The sequence below is a fragment of the Gallus gallus genome, chromosome 14 (assembly GCF_016699485.2).
Source record: "Gallus gallus isolate bGalGal1 chromosome 14, bGalGal1.mat.broiler.GRCg7b, whole genome shotgun sequence".
In the NCBI taxonomy this organism is placed as follows: domain Eukaryota; kingdom Metazoa; phylum Chordata; class Aves; order Galliformes; family Phasianidae; genus Gallus; species Gallus gallus.
In genome coordinates, this window is record NC_052545.1 from 10,905,665 (window position 1) to 10,930,134 (window position 24,470).

The 24,470-nt window shown below is 35.5% G+C and overlaps 1 protein-coding gene across 50 annotated transcripts in view; it reads right to left on the bottom strand.

Moving 5' to 3' along the window:
- RBFOX1 (RNA binding fox-1 homolog 1) overlaps positions 1-24,470 on the bottom strand; it is a 748,795-nt gene that overhangs the window by 36,478 nt on the left and 687,847 nt on the right. For 44 of the 50 annotated variants that reach the window (XM_015294588.4, XM_414942.8, XM_046900794.1 and 41 more), the window contains 2 exons: positions 17,249-17,381; positions 5,406-5,445 (listed from right to left, as the gene is read on the bottom strand). In XM_015294588.4, coding sequence (XP_015150074.1) covers positions 5,406-5,445; positions 17,249-17,381 — 173 coding nt within the window. The remainder of the gene's footprint in view (positions 1-5,405; positions 5,446-17,248; positions 17,382-24,470) is intronic. The other 6 variants (XM_040647601.2, XM_046900812.1, XM_040647579.2 and 3 more) reach the window with 1 other exon arrangement.

The window sequence follows — 24,470 nt, forward strand, 5'->3', positions numbered from 1 at the left end:
ACATTGTTAGGGACATAATTTTACAGCTTTTGTATTCTGAAGCTTTGGTTTGGTACTATTTCTTATGATTTTACTTCAATTACATCAGATCATAGAAGCATAAAATCAGAGAATAGCTTGAGTTGGAAGGGACTTTGAAGGCCATCCAATTCCAACCCCTGCTGTATGCTGGTTTCCAGCTACTAGATCAGGCTGTCCAGGCCCCATCCAGCCTGGCCTTGAACTCCTCCAGGGATGAGGTACCCACAACTTCTCTGGGCAGTCTGTGCCAGCATCTCATCACTCTCTGAGTAAAAGATTTCCTCCTAATACCTAATAAAATTCTGCTCTCTTTCATTTTAAAACCATTCCCCCTTGTCAGATCCTACATTTTAGAATTATTTTGGTTTTACTTTCCCTCAGCAAGTTAAGAAAGTATCTGACTTATGAATTCTTATTTAGAAAATTGAATTTATATTCAGCTAAAACTATTACAAATGTCTACTGCCTTATCTGCACTCCTGCATTTTCTAATTCCAAAGGAATGATATCACAATACTAATGCAGCTTAAGTGGCCCAAAAAAATTAAGTATATATTGAAGTCAAAATACTTGCAGTCCAAATATTAACATGTATGTCACTGGCATAATATAGTGAATGGAACACTTACAATGAATGTTGTACTACATAGGACGTGAATATATACAATTTTGTGATACAATCTGGAAATTAAAGGCAGCTTGTAGATTATTCCTATCATTTCTACACACAAAATCCATATTCTCACTAAATATCTTGAGGATTAGTCTGACTTCACAACAGTCTACTGAGTATTTTCCATCAGTCAGCACGTCATACCTGTAGTAACTTATTGCCATACACAGGCTCTTGAAATAATGCTCTATAAAGAAACAGAAATGCAATGATTTGAATGAGTAAAGGAAGGATGGACATAGGGATGGAAAGAAAGACGCAAGCGTGGAATTCAGACAAGTTCCTCAAAACTACTTATTAAATAATTTCCTTTCAAAGTTCCATATATCTCCGCAGCTCAAGCAAATTGAAAGAGTAGTGCAAGAGTAGTAGTCAGTTGTTACAGACAAATCCTCATCAGTTTTAGCTGCGTTTGCAGAAATTTTGGATAAGATAAAATAAAAATGAATGGGAAATCAAATTTAAAAATCCAAATTTTAAATAAAATGTGTATGTGTACTGAGTATAATTTCCACAAAAATAAGTTACACAGTCGTAAGTTACAATGCCACATATATGTCTGCACTTTCTCCTGAAATAATGGAATTTTTATCTCGACCTCAGACGCACTGACAGCGTTATTTGTAAACACAGCTAAATTATATGACTCAAAGTGATGCTTATTTTCCATTATTTTTTCTATTAATAACAGTTAATATTTTACATGAATGTTGAGAATACTTTCCCTCAGTGTTTACTTCCTATGCCTCCTTTCACTCCAAGCTCTCGAGATATTTTGCAGACACATTTCTATTTTCTGTTTTTCTGTTGCCTCAGATAAATTACTGGTAATATATACAAATTAAAAGCACATGAATTAATTCTAATCCAGTGCAGTCATCAGGAATGAGCCAGCATTTTTTCAAAGAAGTGTTTAAATCACAAACGAAGATCAAATCACAAATGAAGATCAGGGAGATTAAGACATTTCATCACTAGGCCTCAGAACTTTTGGAAAGGTATTAATAGAGTATTCCTGTGGATAGAGCATTAGGAGGAGCCACACACTACACCCTGGGACTTCTTTGCCCATTAAAAAGATATTTCTCCATTCATTTTATTTCTGCATCGTATCTCCTCATTTAAAAAACACTAAAAACTTCAGTACTTAAAAGATAAGACTTTAGTGCTAACTACATATCCCTGCTTTTCACAGTAGAACAGTGCCTTTCAGGATATCAGAGAGCACCCATTCAGAAGGAAGGGAATATTGCTTAGATAATTGATACAGCTTAATGAAAGTATCTGCTTTTTGCTTGGAAAGTAGATAGGTGCTCCATCCTCAACACCTTCCTCTACATTTGAGCTGAAGGAGATGACGTTAGCTGTTGATAATATCTTTCCATTCCCTTGCTCACAAAGTATGCCTTATTCTCAATCATTAACTCAGAAAAAAATTCCTTATCTACCTATGTACATATGAATTATCTTGGACCCTTACCAGCTTTAGTATCAGAGGTCCAGAATCCTTAGAAAATGTAAAAAAATCATACAGCGAGCAATGAGACTGACTAATATACACAACTGAACAACATTACTGCTTCTGAAACTGGTGATGAGAATTTGAGGTTTGCACTATTTCTCAGCCTTTCCACATTTTAGTTGTTTATCCAAGACTGCCATGTTCTGAAAACATTCTTCACGCCAACAGTAAGAAAAAAGAATTGCAACAAAGCAAAGCAATAGTGGAGCACTATCATTTTAACTGCGTATTTCTTCATCTGTTACTATTTTTGTTTCATTTTGTGGAGTGTATTTTCTTATTTTTGCAGGTGTCAATCTTCATCTAGGAACTTCTGTATTTGCTGGCAGGCAACCTTAATTCTTTTTTAATGACTTTTTCTCTTAGTGAATCAATACTTAATTTTAAAAGGTCTTCCTTTCTTCCTAATCATCTCCTTTATTTTTCCTACTTAAAGTCACATTTAGAAAGGAATTCAATAGCTCAGCTATTTCAGAGACATTATTACATTTCATATCATACCGTACGAAATATAGAATATATTGTATTACATATAGTCATGGGCCTGGATTTTTCATTTTAAGACCGTACTTTCCACCTCTTTTTATATTGCTATTCTCTTCTATGCCTCTGGTTAGTATTAAGCAACACTTATTTTCTGTTCTTGTTTCACCCTGTAGTTTCTACATAGCCAGTATAATTCCCAGCTTCCCTTGCACAAAGGCTAGCCATCAAAGGCAACCTTGGCACAGTCCATATCACTGTTGCTAATCAATGTAATCATATCAGAATGAAATCTACTTTGATATATTTGTTGATGAATATTCTTGGTATAGCTTTTAGTAGTGTTCCTTTGATTTTGTTTTCTGTATCATTTTAATGGCTCCTTTCTCTCCAATTTACTATTACAACCTATATACTTAACATTTTATTTATTTCTCTTTTTTTTTTTCCCCACAAAGCACTTGTTTTTTCCCAAAGCTTCATCTTAGTAATTAAAATGAAAAGCTGAGTTGAACTATATCATAGTCAATTGGGATTTAATAAATAACCATCTGCTGCAAATTGATACACTGAGAACTAATAAACTTCATAATAAATTTTCTTTCAACTTATACCAGTTCTCTCTTCCTTTCACCATCAAAATGTTTTGGATGGAAGAAAGAAGAATGTGAAGAAAAATGAATTATAAACTAAGAAACTGTAAACGTTATAAAAATAATAGATTACCACAAGAATGTTTTAATTATATGAACTCCTGTAATCATTCCGCTGCAGTAAGAGAACTAAGGAATGCACTGAGAAGTACAAAGCTGCAACTGAGCCAAAACCAGTGCACCAGCATAGCTATCACATTTTTAATGCACTTGAGTAGTCCAAACTACAAGACTGAAGCTACACTAGAAATTATTAATTTTTTCAGTATCTTCCTCACTGAAATTTCTTTCTGTTTGGAAGAAGACTGTTCAAGACTTTGAGAGGATGAAGGATCCCTTAAAATGAAATCACTTTGTCAAGCACCAAAAGAGACTCCTTGCTTTGCAGCAACAGTGGTTTCCAAAACCATGAACTGTTACATAAACATTTAACTACAATCTACACTGTCAACATTAAGCAATACTAGGGTAGATTCTTGATGCCTTTTAGATTTTCAGGTTGGGAAACTGGGCAAAATGGTTGTCACAGTTTGCAGAAATATGAAAATTGGAAATCCCACTTGAAGAAATTTAACACTGTGTATTCTATATAACTCAAAAATTCAATAGCAGTGTGTTTAAGTGAGACTTAAGCAGCTTACTATACTTGAGTAAGCTTTTGGCAAATAACTGATTCTCCCACGTCACTAACAATATGTTACAGACAGCATCTGTAAGTACACAGAGAATTTTAAACCATGTTAATTTTTTTTTTAAAGTATTTTTCAACTACGCATATGAATCTTCAGTTGGGTATCAGCTTTTTATCAGACCAAAAAACCAAAACCTACTTCTTCCATCAGTTCAAATTGTTTTCCTTTCATATAAAACTTATTCAAAAATACTCTGTTCCTCTGGAAATAGCTCTAAAAGATTGCTGGTAATAAATACAAGGAATGTTTCCTAGCACTACCTAGTGAATTTTTAACGTTCATATCAGTTTCACCTCATTCATCTCTTTGTAACTCAATAGAGACAGTAAAACATAAGCACAATTAGGATATAGCAAGTTGTCTGTTGAAATAAAGATACCTGGACCAGTCTGCTATTACAAAAATAATAACAGATGTGAAAGATTACTTTATTACTGGTAACATATTTCATCCATGCATTTTTACAAAACTGTAAACACGGTGCAAAAATTATTTTAGAAGCCTGAAATTCAATCTCAGTATTAAACCTCTTGTATACTCTGATGTAAGTAGCCTCTCTGTATATATGTATATATATTCAAGGTAAAAACTTCAACATCAGTAAGAAAAGTTTAAAATATCTTCTAAAATGAAATTGGTGACCAATGAGCTATATACATTTCAATGAGAAGCTGGTAACTATCCAGGGCTATAAGTGCTTACTAACAAAAATAAGCACTTCATACAACTTGAGCAATCTTTACCTGTTTCTTTTAAATTGAAATATGCGCATTTCAAAAGAGCAGTCTACAGAAGTCTGTTCAAATGACAGACAATCCAGAGACACGTCTTAAACTTACAGTGTAATTAAGCTCTACCACGGCACATACATATCCCACATGTTGCTGAGATTTGAGAAAATTTACTTGAGTGTATACCTCTCCATACTGCATCTTCATACCTCAAATATCACTAATGCTCAACTAGCCTTGATTAAAACAACAAGAACAACAAAAAACAATCAAAAAACCCCAGCTTTTGTGGGCTGGCAGAAGAATGTTTCTGCTTTATTTTTAGCTTTTCTTAATACTTTAATTTTGAAGGGAGACACTCCTCCACACACAACCATACATGCACGCACACATTTTTCACATCTTTTTGCATTTATTCAACATTTGATTGAAGAGTTAATTCAGCTCCACTGAACAATGATAGATGTAATGAACAGAAAGGTCTTCCAATGTGAGAGATATTCTTCTCAATTCTTTCTGACAGGCAAGGGATGGTAAATAGACAAAACAGAGTCAAGCTGGGCAGCAAACTTGTAAAAAGAATGACTCTGGTAATGTACAAGGACAGCATGCACATCAATGAATACTTACATAAATGTCTGCACCATAAAATCCATCCTGGTATACAACACTGCAAGGATGCACACACAAAGAAAAACATCCATATTAGTGCATTTCCACATGCAAATGCCACCAACCCCTGCACAGCTGAGGTTAGTTTTGTCACAAGAACAAAGGGAGGGGGGAAGGAAGGCACTCTTCACATTGGTTAAGGAGGTTGGTAGCAATTATCAGAAGTGGAACTGTACTGAATATAACATTTTTTATAAAAGTATGCCAAATGCTTAGTCAAAAAGAGGTGAAACATGAAGCATGGCAGAATTGGAAAATACTTCCGGTAAGTTGTTTTTTCTTTTTTAAAGAAAAAAAAAATTGAAAAATTGGCAGTAATTTTTTTTAGAAAATTTCAGTGGTCCAATCCTGTGACCTGTTTTAATTCATTTAGAAAATGTTATTTCCTGAAATATTACTTGCTTGTCCAGTAATTGTCAGCCCTCTAAAACAGTGGTATTCATCACTACTTAGATGGAAAACAACACTAAGGATAGGTTATAGGGTGAGGGAAATGTGTGAAATAATTATACTGATGGAATTCTATACCCATTGCTTCAAATCTCAATAAATAATGCACACACAGATGAGCGTATTCATAGGTACTGCTTTGATACACATTTACGATAACGACACCCAGTCTGGTTAGAATGGAATAACTCTATTCTTATGAGAAAAGTATTAGCCTTTCTCACTGTCATTTTACCACTCTGGCAAACATGTCCATAGTTGTGAGCTACCATGATGTTGTAGTTGGATACATTAGTATTTCTTGTCTGAAAAAATGTAGAATTGTGTTGCAATTAGAGATTGCTTCATTTTAGCTTCGACAAATTGTTACTGTAATTAGCTCAAATTTTAGATTCTAAACCTTCCAGGAGAAATGATAGAATATGACAAAGATGGTTTAAATCATTACAAGAAATAAAATTGGAAATATGCAACATCTACATTAGTACATCTAATTGACGTACCAATTACATGCATTATAGGAGTCCAGCAATTTTGTTTTTATTTTGCAGTTCTACAACTTAAAACAGGTACTTCCAATGCAGAATCAGTCCAAGCTGTCTCAATAACTAAATATTAGAACACTCAATAGGTTATTTGCAACAAAATTCTCAGTTTGAAGTATTAGTTTCTGGAATAATAGTTATCAAGTTGCTAGCCTAAGCTTTTCTGCAATTCCTAAAAAGAATTTTCATGTCAGAAATAAAATTGATCTGTTGAGGTCAGTGACCAAAAGCCACTGGCGTGAACTGGTGTCTAAGTCAGATTCACTTGAGAAAATAAAAAAATATGCATACATGCACATAAACTGAATTATACTTTATCAATGATAAGTTTACTGTGGCATAATATATGAGAACCTGGCTCTACTTATATCAGAGTGGCTGGCATTCACTTCGGTTAAGGCCAGATATTTACTTTTGTATTTTTCCATTTATTTGGTCTGCAGATTAGAATATGTCATATCTGGCCTACACTGTTTGTTATCAGAAAAAATGTTATTTATCTTGTAGTGTACCTACATTTTGGTTTTTATATTCTAATTCTTTTAAAATGTTACATACTTGCATAATACCTATTTGCATGTAAGAAGTAAAACATTCCACATGGCTGCAAGATAGAATTACACAACCATGAATAACACATACAAATAATATACAAACAATGCAAAGGTTACTGCAGGCAGAGGCCATTATCAGGAATTTCATATAGCAAGTCTGTTTTTCAAATGATATGCATTTGAAAAAAAAGCATATTCATTCCATGGACAAGGACTCCATTTTCTAAATAATCTCTGGACAAGATTGCACTTTCCTTTATATAGAAGGCCAAACACAGTCTCCACATCAAAAAGATGCAGACATCAGTGCTGTTATACAGTGTGTGAAATTATTTAGCACTTAATATAACAAGTCTAAAGCTATATATTTCTGTGTTCAACAGACAACTCAAAACAAGATGTTATTTACAATAACATAGCATGAGAGTTAAACAAAATTAAGATAAAGCTCTGTTGTTTTTTTGTTTTTTTTTTTTTGTTTTTTTTTTTGTAAATAACATGATTTATAAACAAACAGCAATCAAACCATAGTGGTTGTACAGCTCAGAACATTTTGCAAGACCTTACTGAAAAAACTACTCCAAAAATGTATCATCTAAAAAGAGCATCCAGGGTTACTCTCATGCAGCGTTCCAGAGAGAAATCATTCTTTCTTACTGAAGTTCTGATGTTACCCAAGATGATCATTGAAACACTGATAATAAATCAGTGCACAACAGGAAGACAGAAGTCCTATTTCAGTTCTAACAGCAACAACAACAAAAAAACTGAAACAAACTATTTTCCTACTTACTAGTTCTGGAGATCAGCCTCTAGAACTATCAGTCGCAGTCCAAAATAACTGCTTCAGAACTGAATGTCAGAAATAATTATCTCCAGCATCATTAAGTTCTATGAGTACAACTACAGAAATGCTGAACAAATGCAAGGTTCCCCTGCAACTCTCTTGAGAGACCCCAGAGGAGCAGCCCATGCCAGAGCAGGTCAGTAAGTCTTAAGGGAAGCTGCAGCTCATGGAGAGCCCACACTGGAGTAGTAGGAAATAGTAATGAAGAAGGAGCAGTGGAGAGGAAATTTTACAAGCTGGTCGCAATCCCATATTTCCCAGCTCCCTACACCACTCCACCACTTGAGTAGGAGACAGAGAAACATGGAACGAAGGAATTTAGTTGAGACTATAAAAAGAGATACAGACAAGTGTTATAATTTTTGTCTTTGCTTCTCACCATCCAAGTCTATTTTATTTGGTAATCAATTGAATTAATTTCCTCAAGTCCAGTCTGCATTGACCATGAAGGTAATTAGCAAGTGATCTCCCTGTCCTTATGTCCTTATCCATGAGCTCCATCTTATTTTCTCCCCCTGTTATGCTGAGTGGGAGGGAGAGAGCAGCTGGGTCTGGCAGCCAGCCAAGATCAACCCACCACAGAAAGTTAAGACATACTATTTTCCATTATGTCTGAACATTATTATTCAGAAAATAACAAATTTGAGAGAATGTGTGTTAAAAACAGGACGTATCTTCTTCCTCCTTTTGATGATCTGTGAATTTATAGTGAAGATCTCAAAAGACGAATATAGACTGAAACACTTTGAATTCCCAAATGCAGCTGGATGTAATCTTGAGTAGGTTAGTTCATTTGTCTAGGTCTTACTTTTACATATAATGCTCAATCATGTACAGACAGAACCTTATTTTGAATTCCGACTCTGTAACTGCTTAACAAATGTTATACTGGAGGAAGTACTCAGCACTAAGTGAGACACAAATGCATGACTATCATTAAATATGGCTAGTATTAACAAGAAGAGACAGAAACAGCCAAATGAGTATAACATTTGCAGGCAGGACATGCACTATGAAAAGAAATCAGCTGATTTGATCTGATTTCCTCCTTATGCTTTTGTAGTATGATATGTTGAATATAAGACTTGCTACTTCTTTTGAAATTTTTTCTCTTAATTTTCTTCACATTGTTGTAGATTTTCAGACTCTCCCATTCACTGTCACTTTGTTGACTCCTGTGACTGAATCTTATCATGGGAGTCAAATATGTTTTCTAACAGAAAGACTAAGTATAAAGCATCAAGAACTACGCTGCATTTTTCTTTCCTTCAGTATATGATTTTGCTTGACTCATCATCCCCTCTTCTCTCTCTGAAGTTGGGCACAGAGAACAAGTCTCAAGCCTGGGAAGAGAATGAATGCACCACAGAAGGACCCATCTCACCACAGCTCCTTTTATAATTTATGTTCAAAAAGTTGTCCTGAGAGCCACATAAATCTTGAGTTCCTTGTCAACTAACACAGGATCTGGAAATAGCCATGTTATTGAAATCTGAATTACTTCATCTGGGAACATGTGATATATTAATGCATTACCTGGAAGCATTAAAATTACAAATTTGGGGAACTTATTCAGCCATATTTTATAGGGCTAAGAAAAAACACAGAGAAAATTGAAATTTTGATTTAATAAGAAAACATACAGCTAAATAACATCATACGTCACAATCATTTCCTATAATTATTTTTTCATAGATATGAAACTGTTTTCTAACCAATAATTAAACAACCTCTTTGCATGGGTTTAACTGCTTTGGATGCCTACCTGTGTGACCTACTGTAGAGAACCTGCTTTAGCAGTGGGGCTGGGCTCGATGACCTCCAGAGGTCCCTTTCTAACCCCTACAGTCCTGTGATTCTGCTTTATTCATTCCCTGTGTCTTAAAATATTTCTTGTTGTAAACTGATGAAGACAAACTGCTTAGCATTTTAAATCCAGCCTTTAAAATATTCTGTGAGGACTACAACTTTCATTGCCATTTTTCTATTCTTAACTTGGGTTAAATAACCCGTCAGTGGCATAAGATAGTTCTCAAGTGTTCAAACCTTAGTTCAGTAACTTCATACCAGCTGAGTATATATGGCCGTCAGCCATACAAACAATCTGCACAAGTTAAGAAAAATAACAGAAAGCAAATCAAGTGCATAGAGTAATTGAGTCAGTGGAATAAACAGGCATTACAATTGTAATTTGAGCCACTGCAACAGGAATCGTGGTTATAGTGCATTATTTCTCCTCTGTCACAATTACAAGAAAGCATCTGAACTGAAATTCTCCACTTTCTGATTGCTTGTTGTCAACTTCAATGTCTAAAACATATTTCCCAGTTTTTGATCTCTGCTGAAATCCCTTCATATACCTTTCATATGAAGCCTTCCTCATGAAACAAATAACAGAAGAAATGCAATTATAACCTTATTTAAAATAAACTGAAGAATGAAGATTTTCAGCACTCTAATTACATAATACAATAAAAATATATAATATTTGGTCCACATTTTGATTTTCTCTTCCTCAGCATTCAACTCTATGTCATTCGTACTGTCATTATGTCCACTTTATATCTGGTACTATTTCTCTCCTTACTCCCTGTATGTATTGTCTTATCTGATTATATTCTTTTCTTGCTTCTGTTTACACGTGAAAATATATTTTATATCATGACTTTCTTTAACAAGTTCTCTTGTTCTTACAATCCACTAGAAGAGTTTTTCTAATACAAGCCTTTGACTTCCTCCCCCCTTCCCCCCCCCCCCCCCCCCCCCCCCGCCTTTCTTTGCTACTCTGCCTTCATTTTACTCATCAGTCTGAAAGCTCTCCACACGCAGCAGCTGGGATCTGACTGGACTCCCATGTTTCCAGCCATTAAATACAGAACAATTCCATACTTCACATGTCCATTCATTCCCCGAGATCATGAGTTCATTAACACAACATACAACAAAACAAGTCGGACATTCAGGAAGTAATCCTGCAACATACATCTGTTTGCTGCCTTTTTTTTCTCAAAAACAGTCAAGTTCATATGTTTGGGTTTTTTTGTGTGTTGGTTATTTTTCTTCTTTTTTTTCCCCCCTTGGCTGACTATACAAAAAGTTGAGAGCTCCTTCTTGCAGTTCTTCAGAAACTAGAAAAACTTCAGATAACAAGAGATTGTTATTATGCCTCTAACCTCAAAACATGAAAGAGAGAAAATCATATCGTTTCTCCCTCTTCTCCCACAAAAAGAAACAGAAGTGAAGATATCAGCTACTTCTCCATTAGGTTCATCAGAATTAGATGGAGTGCATTGGAAGGATGCACAGTCATCACATACTAAACTTCTGAAGACCTTGAGGCAAATGATGCTGGAAGAGAAGGGCTTCTCATTAGTTTTAACTGCAATACTAGCAGACATACAGTGCTGGACACTAGCTTTTCTTGGCAACTGTTTAAAGATGAAACACCACACTCATCATGTTTTAGTATTGGGCAAATGATTTTTAAGAATGCTGACCTACTAGTTTCAGCACAGTTCCAAAGCAATTACAGGTTACAAAATCACATTGCTTACTTTTAGTAGTGAGCTACAGAAAACAAATCCTGCTGCTTTCTCCTTTCCTTTGACAGTGTACGTACTGCCATCTGTATCCAAAATCTGTCATAGAATGTACTTTTACCAGCAGTTTCTGATTGATTAGAACATTTCTTGGACTGTTATTGGACACTGTGTAAATAAAACAAATAATCTTAGAAGGAAAAAGATCAAAGCAAGACTTTGTTTTCACTGATTTTTTTTTTTTTTTAATTTATCTTAAAAAAAAAATCATCAACAGAGTACAGAGTGAAGGGGCTGTGTACCAGTAATTCTGCCACTAGCCTGTGTTTCAAGCTTGTCTGATTAATTCTGATATGAGCTGTAACCCATGCCCTGCCCTGCCTTGCACTGTGCAGTCTCACCTCAAGCATTGGGTGCAGTTTGGGCACTGCAATATAAGAAGGACATAAAACTATTAGAGAGATTGTTGTGGGTTCCTTCCAACTCAGGATATTCTACGATTCTATGACAAAACACTATAAAACACTGCTTAATAGCCAGAGAGAAGCCTGAAAGAAAGGGCAAAGAAAGAGTGAGCTCCAAACCTCCAACCTGAAAGCTGACCCAAAAAGACCATAAAAAAGGATTTTAATCAAGTTAGTAACTGCTTTTCTCCTCAAACAAGTTACCAGTTTTGCTGTGAACTCCACAGACAGGCCCCTGAGATAAGCAGAAAATAGCTCATAGTTACAACCTCCCAAATTGGCAGGCTTGCCCTCCATGCAATTCTCACACCACATACACGAGTACTTCTTTCTCTTCCTCCTGCAACACAGCCTTGAAGTTAAGATTTCCACCTGACATACATATTCAAAAATGTAAATTTTCTCACACAAACTAAGCTTTGTATTATCTGTTTGAGTAGAGTGCTATGGTACAGAAGTTGATTACACATAAAAAGTTTAGAGCATGTTACACATTGTAATATTTAAGGAGTTAGAAATGCTGCCACAGTTGATAAAAATGAAGTATTTTAACTGAGTTAAATGAGACCATGTCAAGGAATTACTGAAATGCCTCATTCTCAACTAAATAATTCATTAATAATGTACTATAAATTTATTTAATTTTTAAGGGACACATGTCCAACCCCTGGCCTATAGGCTGCGTGTGGCCCAGCAGAGCCTGTGCTGTGGCCTACCCTCTGCCTCATGCCATCATGGCAGCACCTCTTCCCGGCTGAGTGGCCTGGCCCAGCCCTGGACACACAATAATCACTTGGCAAGAACCAAAACATCAACAAGCCCAAAACAATTCCTCCTCACTCAATGCATCCCAGGCAAGCCAAAATGCTGGACAACTGTGTTTTAAAGCCTGTAAGATGCCCTCTGATTTATAAGAAAACAATGGCTCTAAATACTTGTGTATTCACCAGTTTTCCTCAGACTTAGAAAAGCGTGCTGTATTTGCTGTATCCCAGTAACTGTGAGAAGAGAGCTTTCCATAAAAGTACATAGTAATTTGTACTGCTTAATGACAAGATCTGTATTTCTTTACAGACCAGGACGCATTGCCATTTCTTAACCTTGCTGATACAGAGTCTAAGAAAAAATCACAGACAGTATCAAACAGGACAAGAATAAATACAGTTTAAGGGAAACTGAAAAGAAAGAAGGTTTTTATTACAGAGTAGGGAATCTTGAGAGAGTGCAGCTGAGATAACCACTAATAACAAGCTTGTAAGACTAGTAAGAAAATACACGTTCCTAGCTTTGCCATTGATTTCCTATTTGAAAGTGATTCTGTTACAGTTCTAAAACTTTTGGATATAAACATATCAGTGTACAAAAGATTATTTCAAATCACTTATTATATTTCATTTCATGTAAGCTGTCAAAGATTAAAGAAATAAAAGCAAATGAAACAAATCTTTCAAATCAGCTTTACATTTTACATTCACAGGTAGGTACTTTTAAAAAAGGAAACTGTATTTTCTAATTGTATGTTGCTGGGTTTTACTGTACATTTAAATATCATTATTCAAAAATAAATGGATGGGGCAACAATTTTTTTTTTTATCATTGAAAATAGTTTTGCATAAAACTATTTGCTGGGCTGTAAGCAGTGCTGCTTCCTTGAGTAAAAAATGAAAGCTTGCTACTAAATTAATTGCGAAACAAAAGACAAAGAGTTTTCCATTTTTCTTATCAACAAACGATGTTCTGTGTTGTCAGCTTCCTTTCGTACCTTGGTTCATTCTCTATGATCTCTTTATTTTGTATGTAATTTTCCCTGACTCTTACTTCCATTGTAACTGAAAACAACATACTTATAGTTTATTTTCATTGATCAAGGATGCCTTCTGCCTTTTGGCCTCTTTGATAAGTCAGAATACATAATGAGTGAGCACAGAACAAAGCAGTGAAAAGAAATTCCAAATGGGACTGCTGTATCAAGGAAGTTACTAGCAGCTGACATACTAGGCCAAAGAAATTATTTCAGAATAAAACATAATCTATTCAACTGCAGACCAGTGCAATGGAACTACTAGGGTCAGTCCTGACCCACCAATCACAAAAGATGTAAATTTATGTATCAGAAATCAATGTGCTATTTTAAACTATAGGTGGAAGGGAAAATAAACCTGACTTATCTCTGAACTCAAACCTATCTAAATGAAGACAAGATGGCTGCGGCCACCATTTTCCCTGTGCAGCCGGGCCAGCGCCAGCAGGCCTATATTGGGCGTGGCAGAGCAGGGAGCCACACGGAGGGCGGTCGGAAGAGCCGTGAGGCTGCTGTGTTGTGGCTGCCGGTGCCTGAGCACCTCCTCGTGGGCCCTGGGTGGCACTGCTGTGAGAGAGGCTGACAGCATGAGACCAGATGAAACATCTAAGGGCCTGGAGGGCTGGGCCACCTCTCCTACAAAGAAAGGCTAAAGGGGCTGGGATTGTTCAGCCTGGAGAATGTTCCAGGGTGACCTCAGTGTGGCCTTCTGCTTAAAGAGAGTTCTAAACAGGAGGGGTGCTTTTTAACACACACAGATAGCGATAGGAGAAGGAGGGATGGTTTTAAAATAAAACGTGAGATTCAGCTTAGATGTCAGGAGGAGATTATTTACTCAGAGGGGGTTGAGGACCTGGCACAGGCTGCCTCAAAAAATGTGGATGTCCTGACCCTGGAGGTGCTCACAGCCAGGCTGGATGGGGCCCTGGGCAGCCTCATCTGGTGGGTGATATCCCTTCCCATGACAAGGAGTTGGAACTAGATGATCTTTAAGGTGCCTTCCAACCTGAACACTTCTTGTGATTCTATTTAGCTTATCAATTGAAAAATTTTGCAGTCAGACTGCTTCTAATACATACTGGATTTATTGGACGAGCTATTGGATGGCAGAGTAGAATCCTAGATGACTGATGACTTAGCTCAGAAAGCTGGAGGCCACTGTGCCAACATAATGATCTAACTTCTGTCCTGATTCTGTGCATGGCTCCTTCTTAAGGACAGATCATGAAGGCATGTGAGATCTGTCCAATCCAATTGTCAAACCATCCTGCAGGTTCATGCTGAAGCACCTATTAATTTTCAATAGGATTTCACGATGTTTGTATCTAATTTAATATGTAGAGTGTTGGAATTAAGCAGTACTGTTTATGAGGATATATATGTATTACACTTGGAAATTTAGTTTTTTTTTTTTAATTGCTGAGTCACTGTAGTAACTAAACTATAAACATATGGGTGTATCAACCACAACACACACAGATCACTCTTATGGGGCCTCTTAAATTCAAGGCCTACAATTTAAATTGGTAAACAGGTAAAGCCTTGAAAGCACAAAGGAAAATTATAAAACATGTATCTGTGCTTGCAGTACGCAGTTCATGTAAGTACGTTTATTTCATACCTGCAGTACTCATTTCATAACTTAGACATCCAGGTATGAAATCAGTCCTGTAAGGCATTCTAAACTTGTTCCCTTCTTTGCCAAGTACAAATACCTGGACCACCTCTAAAATAGACAGTCTAGGCAACAGTAGGGTGCTTGGGTGGGATGCCACAGTTGCCCAAAGGTAACTCAGGCAATCTTTTTCAAAAACCATGGTGTCTACCACCCTTAAGTTGAATAATATTACCTAGTTTATTATACTCTCTTAAAAAAAAAAAAAAAAAAGATGTAGTTCACTTTTAAAAAAATAACCTGGCATTGTGTGATCACTTTCATATTAATTTTTCAAAGAGCTTATTTCTCTGAGGAGTATTGCCCAACATGAATGAATGGTCAGAGAGCGTGTCCCAAATATCCTGGAAAATTTAGCTCAGTGGCTGACTGACTACTTTTGTAAACCTGCCTAGAAGAGAAGACACCTTCTGGCTTAATCAAATAAAGGCTTCATAAGAAACTGCTTCCAACCAGAGACAGATTTAGTCAGCGTACTTGTAATAGGCTGGTAGGAGATCTAAACAAACTAATGCAACTGGAAACACACCAGTATGTCCTTAATATAGCAGGATTAAATGTTACTGACATTACCAGGTTCCAATACTACAACAGCATTGCAATACAGATACTGTGCCTCATTCTGTATTACTTTGGTCTATTTCTGTACTTCTAGACCTTATGTCTCAGTCAACATATTTCAGGCATCTTCTTGAACTTGTGCACTGTGAGCCACATAATTATTTTATTGTTTTGACAATATGGAAAAGATAAAGCCCAATTAGCCTTGAATACCTTCAACTACCTTTTCTCAGCAGAATTCAAGGGAAGTCTGGGGTGATGGGACTAGTGAAGAACACCTGTCTTCTGCTGTAATTAAGTAGGAGAATAGGGTCTCAGCATCATATTGTGCTGCAAGGTTCCTTACAGGAGGATATCCAAAGCCAGAGCAGATGAGCTCTGTGGCATCATTATGGTGAGGACAGAGAGAAATCATCTTCACAACTTTCCAAACCTTCCTTTCCCTTTCCCAGAAAGATCCAGTTGCTCTACAGAGAAATACTGACATATCTCCTACAAACTGTTACCACAAAATACTATTTTACCCACAGATCTTCCATGTTTGCTGATTTACCAAACTTACTGATTTCTTAATAGCTGAAAATATTTTGACACTGCTAGGGCTTTTAAAGACCACAGGCACCATACAAAACTGTTCTGTCAGCATTTTACAGAGCTACCACAGTTTATCCCTTCTTTCCTTCAGAAATATACCATGCTTTTACACTTCTGAATAACAGAAGATAATATTGAGTTTCTAAAACTGATTGCTATGAATTTCTCTCCTTTGTTCCTTAATTGTTGCTTTTAGTAAAGGTAGGTCACTAACACTGAAATGTTAAGGTGTTATTTAAACAAATATGTACCAGAAAGCATGTGACCCTTAAAGAAGCAGTTCACATTTCTATCTTGGATAAAATATCAACTAGAAAAACTAAAAATGTAATTAAAAAAACAACTGTAAAAAAGAAACAAAAACAAAGAAACAAGAGGACAACACTAAGACTTTAGGTACAGAGACAACTTTCAGTGGATGATTTGAAGAAAAAGAAGTTACTTCATCCAACCTCCTTAATAACCAGATGTTTGCAATCATCAAAAACACATCTTTTGCTGAAACAATTTCTCTGTTCAGAGCATTCAGCCTCTAAGAGCATTTACATAACAATATGTGACACCTCAAATGCTTAAGGCCACCAACCATGGCAGTACAAATTACAGTCATTTTTCAATACTCTGTGCAAGGTGCACCACTTCCAATTCTTGGATTGGTTGCATGCTGTGTTGGTTTCTGCAGTGAGACACGACCAGCATGCACCACAGTTACAAACAGTTTGTAGCCTTCAGAGATTCAGGGTATTAGGTAAAAGAGGCTGATCTCCTTACCCGCCGTAGGCTGGAATTGGAGGGGGGGGTGCTGCTGCACGAAACGTGTTGTACACTGTGCGACCTCGACCTCTTAGATGGGCACCTCTGTACGCAGCAGCTGCAGTTGCAGCAGGGTAGGGAAATCCCGGCACTGCACAGAAAAGAAGAGAAATATAAAATATTCAGATCAGCCTGGTGTTTTAAAACTAGGTAAAAGACTTGCATAGCAGTATATTTGTGCCTACATTAAAGCACAGTCTTTAAATGGATGAGGGGGTTGTCAAGTAAGTAAATTATTAGTCTTTCAACCTGAGGCCTCATTGTCTTCCACAAAATCTTTGTATGCAAATAAGAGACTGCAAGCTGAGAATTTAGATGGCATTAACACAGGTAGGTCTTATTTCCCTGGAAGAGACTCATTAATAAAAACAATGCTGTTTGATGTAGCCAGCATCTCTAAAAGGAGACATTTGAAGCCAAAACCACTCAGCACATGCTCAAATTTATAGCACTAGAACAATTTCTGGATCTATTTGCCATGCTCACCCTGCTTTGAGCAAGTGTGAAACACTGGACCAGGTGACCTCCGACAGTCCCTTTTGATCTGAATAATTCCATGATTTTACAGATGTAACAGAGCTTCAGTTTTATTCAAAAATTTGATTACTAATAGATCTGAATTGTATATTAAGGGGGAAAAAAAAAAAGAGCAAGAGCTTCCTCAGAATTTGGGAGGCATATCTGGTTTATGAGGGTACCTACTATTTCTTCAAAGGCAAAAGCTGAAGAGTGTGTAAATATATATTGATTTGGAAAATATTCAGACCTAACAGAAACAAATCAGATATATAAAGAAGAAACAGACTCAGACAATTTTATATTGTCATTGTAAGTAGTTGTAAACATTAATTACCATTCCATGTAAAAGAACATTTTCATCAGAAGTAGAACAGTTATATAGTACTAAGTTTTACTCGTTTCTGTGAAATTTCTTTAGAACTCCTCTCTTAACAATTATTTTAATTAAAAAAAAAAAAGAAAAAAATGAAACGTTCAATTTTATTTTCTTTGCTTTTTTTTTTTTTTAACTAACACTTCATTATTCTTCTCTTTAGACACATATTGCTGGCTAGTGTTAAAATGTATTTTTGGAAGCAATTCATCAGTGAGATACAGAAAATTAAATCCAGCTCTGATGGCACTCAGAGTTAGTTTAGTTGTGCTTTGTGTGCTTTCGTTGTGTTTCAACGTACTGAATTATTTACAGGATGTAAATAAAGAGATACATTAATATTGCTTTGTAGCTCTCTGATAAAAGCAAATGAAGGAAATGATGACTAAAACAGTTTTTCGAGTCTGAAATATGCTTTCATTTCAAATTTGTCTTTCATCTGTTAAATTTTAAAAATTGCCTTGAATTTGAAATAAAGAAAAAAAAATCTGAACTTGTAAATGTTATTAGGTAAAATGTAAAGGAAAATACTTTAATAATGGTGACTTCATTATCGCCGTAATGCTATGCCTTACATGGGTTGCCTGGTCCCTCTCACTGAAGAGTCTGGCCACGAAATCATGCCTGAAATTGTAGATATCTTAAATGATAAGCCTGAAGCTTAGCATTTTGTAGCTACCTTTAACAGATGTAGTTTTAGGGACATTTTTGAACTACCAGGAATAGGAGAAATTTATATGACTTAAATGCCTCTAACAAGAATGAATGAAGTCTGACAAGCTTCGAGCAGTTTGGATAACTTCTTCACTTACATGAGCGTCCATAGTTCTTTACATACTGAAAACACACACTTCTACAGAGTAACAGAAGCAGCTGTGAAGAAAAATAAACCAACTCGAGAAATTCTAAACTGAAGTGGTCAAATGGGGATTTAACAACCCTGTGGATTTACACATAATCTGAAAACCTCTACTCTTAAGATCTGTTTCAGCAATCAATTCTTAGCAGATAACATGTTTAGCTATGTTTCAAGCAGTAATTAATTAATCTTTCAGAAAAAACAAAAACACAACAGTCAGAGTCTCAGACTGTTTTCCTTCTGTAAAACGTACTGTTTGAAATTAACTCATCCATTTCTCTATGTAGAGTGGGAGGTGTACAAATAATGGACCTTTCTCTTCATTTCAGAAGAAAAAAGTAACAGTGGCTAATGTTTTTGAATTTCTTCTTTTCTTTTAATTGTAGCATTGAATATAGCTTTCACACACACACACACAAAAAAAAACTGCAGTAATTTTGGAAACATTTATGGGAGATGCTAAGATAGGAAGGGGATTTCTACCATTTTCAAGGAATCTGATTTTTTTTCTATGGTGCGTTAGAATGGAAAGCCAGAATTAGTTTCACAGTTTTGCTAGGCTCATCTTATATGCATTGACTCCTTAAGAAAATCACCAAACAACACATCTAGAGTAAAGCAAAACTCAACTCAAGAAAATCTTACAGAAGCAACAAGTAAAATTTAGAACAATGATCTACATTTCCGTCAGGAAGAAGACAAGTCATAATGGAAACTAAATCTGAGAAATACGGAACTAAGAATGGCGTTGCAAAGTCTTACGGAAAGCAATCTCATATGCAGTAGAGTTATATCCATCCCTCAGAAATGACTTGGGTCATCCTGATAAACAGAGCATGTGAAAACACGCCTTCTAATTACAGATACATTATTAAAGATTGCAATTATTACCAGAGGTGTAGTAATTGGTAAGATCATGTCAGCCTAGATTTGAATTCAGTAAAAAAAAAAATGATGCTGCTTTATCCCAGCTGAGAAATCAGGTGGTAAGGAGCATGCAATAACCACAGAATTTATTTTGCTACCAACTTTTTAATATCCTCAACCCCAAAATAACCAGTAGTAACACCACTGGAACACAACTGAATAATGGACTTAATAAAAACAATTTTATGAAAAGGTCTTTCCCATCAGGAAGCATTAAGCAGCATCAACCAGCCCCCAAAGTAATGAATATACTAGCCAGGAGGGGTAAGGATTTAATGACTTCCAGTTTGTAGGTCAGCCTTCCTTAGTGCCTCCATGCCAAACTACTGAAACTCAGACAGTGAAAATGCTAATATAATGGCATAGCAAATGTGTTTGACTATCAGCAAGGAAGCATCAGAGTCCTTTTCTAAATAAAAGTAGCTTAAATTTATCAAAGTAATTTGATGACTGGACTTCTGACCTGAGATAGGGAAAAGGGGAATTTCTCCAAATGCTCATTATGGGTAACAGTATGAGGTTAAACAAACAAAGAAACAAACAGAAAAACAAAAAACCAACAACACCAAACCTATATCTCTAAGGACTTCACGTAATCAAATATAAGCCAAAGAGGCAATTTACTTTCTCATCTAATAGTCCCTATCAGTTCTATAGTTGGTTATTATGCTATTCAGATGTGAGTGGCACTGCAACTGTAACAAGAAAAAAGCAGTTAACACAATGGAAATACAATTTTGCTTTTTCTAATGAAAAAGAGTAAAAGCGCTTGTTTGTTGCCTAGTAAAATTATCAAAAAGCATACAAATAATCTTTTATTACAGCCTAAATGAAAAAAAAATAAGAATGCTAATTTGGTAAAATCTCTTCTTTAAATGTATTTGTTCAACATTTAAGAAGATAAAAATGTAAAAAAAAAACCAACAACAAAGAAACAAAAACACCACCACAAACAAACAAAAAAACCCCACAATTATATTATTACACTGAAAATTGTCCAAAAAAGTTTCCTGCATACTTTATAAACATGGAAACACTGTCACGGTACCTCCTTCATCAAATTTCAGTTTAGATCTTAAGCATTAAATTTGGTCAGCACAATGCAATGTTTCCAAAAGTTAAAAGCCTTTTGGAAATAACAGGACTTGTTGAAATGTGGGTAAAATTTAGGTAAATAACAATCTCATATAGATAAGAAATATAGGTATGAGGGATAGATCCCTTTCATGCCAATCAACATTGAGTTCCCAAATTAAATTTATTCAAATCTTATTTTCTCCCAAAATATATAAGCTTTGGTTTTGTTCATTTTCTACTAAATAGAAATGTCAGATGGTTGACTTTCTAGACACCGCATCTAACATAAGCCTTGGAAAACAAAGACTGAACATTGATAAAGCTTGAGTTCTGAAAAGGAGGAACATAACCTGGTAAAATAATACTTAAGGGTTATACACTGCGTATTAAAGTTTTAAAGCTTTGGGATGGATGAAAGAGTAGCAGATGTAAAAAACAACAGGGGGCAGATTTTGTATCGAAGCCATAAAAATATATGGCCATTTTAATGGGCAATTATTCTTTGCATTTGTGCTGTGGTTTGAATTTGTATGAATGTGCCATATGCCTCGAGAAAGGTGTGCCATCAAAATGGATGAATGAATCTACCCCTCATCACTCCTAATCTCTCCTGCTCTGCACAAATCATCAGGTCATCTGCTATCAAGAATTTTCCAGTGTTTTACGTTGAAGAGTTTTAATGCTACGTCGTGTTGGAATTGGTTCATATCTCATTTACTGCAAGGTAGTTTAACCATTAGGAATGGAGGAAGGCACATTTATATTATTACCACAGTTTAGAAAGATCCTTGTTGAGGAAACACTTCAGAAGTGTAGGACAATAAATTAAGAACAAAGAGGTATAATAGATAATATGCAGAGGAAGGATAAACAGAATAATCTATATTGTATTATCTGAGATTACTGAAAGAGAATCAGGGATTTTTCCTGATGTATGTTTTATGTCAAGTGAGTTTTCCATTGGTATTAGTAGTTTTAATTGGTATTCTCTTTAAGAATTATAAAGTCTGTTAGAGAGAATACTTGTAGCATTTTGCATTTCAATACACAGTCCAAACTGCCATGCAAGTAAAAGCTCCGTTACCACAGCTTTTAAAATAAGAAAGTTTTTAAAATTATATATATACGTATGCATATATTTCAAAGTTCAAAAACTCTCTAGAAAGCCCACAATGCTTAGTAGTACCAAACTAAAACTGCATTTTTTCACCTGTCATTTCTGTGAGATTATTTTCCCTGGGATCCAATTGTAAATTAACTGAATTCAAAAGAAATTTGACATATACACCAAATATGGCGTGACCAGCCCCTTCTATTTCTTTCATTCAAAATATAAACCATATGTTTGTTTTTGAAACCTACTCAGAATTAGTGGAACAATGATTTCCATACCCTTGTACAAAAATACATGTCAATATTAAACACTGTTGTTTAGGAATGAATAAATCTGCATTTTGGACAAACAGTTTCTTATACGACATTCTCATTTGAAATGCATTGAAAAGGAAAACAAAAATCTCTAATTAATGTACAAGTCTAATCACCATTCTCCACATGGAAGAGTAATTTTTCACTGTTCATTTGCTCAGTGTAATCTCAAAACTGACATAACAGAAAAGCAATGGCCTATAAATCTGCTCTCATTTGTTTCTTTAATATTCATATTCCATTGAACTACAGCTGCTTGTTGCTGCAGTCTATTACAACATGCAAAACTGTTGATAAAAATATTATGAAAGGCGAGATGTGTTTCTTCATGGCTCTGTGTACTATTTATTTCGAAAAAACCCACAACAATAAATGACTCATGGATCGTCCCTTAGTTTGCTGCATGCTGGGCGATTAGTGATTAATTACCTTGCTGCAAATTGACATGGCACAAGGAAATTGACACAGCTCTGATTAATTAACTTTTTATGTAAGACAGTTACTTACAAAACACTGCACACTGTAATTGAATCCCTTTATTCAACACTACTGCATTAAGTTTCCAGACAAATCTGAATTAGCCCAAAATTTCACATAAATTTTGTGACTTTTTTTTTATAAAGAAGTGTGCCCTGAAAGTTAACAAATATTTCTAGAGATACTTGGTATTGCAGCTGCTTTAAGACACCTTTTTTTCTTTTTTTTCCAATTAATTCATCCTCAGATATACAATAAACAAGATTTCTAAGTTTTTTTTCCACATCAATTAATAAACACAAACAAATGCACTCAAAATGCATGCATAGTATACTTCAGCAAAAAGAGCAACTTCCTATTTAATGTGCTTACTCTTGGGCTAAATTGTATGAGAACTAACTGTTCCAGCAAGACTTAATATTTGATTACTTTAACTTAAATTTTCTTCCAGATTCAATTGGTCTATTACACCAACGACTCGCACACTCTGAATACACATCTAGATTTCCTTATAATTCTTTTAAGAATATATAGCCCTGTTCTCTTTTTCTTTTTTTCCCCCCCTTACTCATCTCTAATCTACAAATAAACTGTCATTGGTTTCTATGTACACTGACACCTTTGTATGTCAGGATTTTAGAAGCCCTGGAGCAAAATCTTAATGGCAAAACCCATACACTGCCATCTTCCTGTATAAACCTTTATATGTTGAGGATGACTAAGCACTGGAACAGATTGTCCAGTGAGGATCTGGAATCTTGATCCTCAGAGATCTTCAAAGCTGTCTGGACATGCTTAAAGATCAATCTTCACATATAGATGATCAAAGTGATCAATAATTCGTCTTATGTTCCTGATTACTGACACCTGCAAGGTCCCCTATGTTTTCATAAATAGCATTTCTGGGACAAAGTAAAAAGGACATGGTTGTGGGAAATTAGATGAACAATAGCACTACTACAGAGATGAAAAAAATTACTCATTTGTTTGTGAAAGTCAGTTCAGGTTGGATATAACGAAAAAATTTCATCTCAGAAAGAGGGGTGAGGCACTGGCACAGGCTGTCCTCAGAGGTGGTGGAGTCACTGTCCCTGGAGGTGCTCAAGAAAAGGGGAGATGTACCACTGAGTGACATGGCAAGTGGGCATGGTGGAGATGGGTTGACGGTTGGAGTAGGTGATCTTAGAGGTCTTTTCCAACCTTAACGATACAGCAAGTATAAGCCAAAAAAAAAAAAAAGAATCTCAAATGCAAACAATCATAGATATATTAAAAATACCAATACATCAAAAATATTTACTATATATGAAATTCAAGTTGAGGAAGAATTTTGTTATATAAAACATGGTTTTAAGATACATGATTTAATAACAAGTATTGAAAAGAGTGACACTAATGTAAGACTTTTTTGAAACCAGATCAGACAGGGTAAAATGAAAGCCGTAAATGAACAACTTTCCAGCTGATTGAGTGAATGACTTGAGATGTACGGTCAGTCATGTTTCCCTAGCTACTGAAAA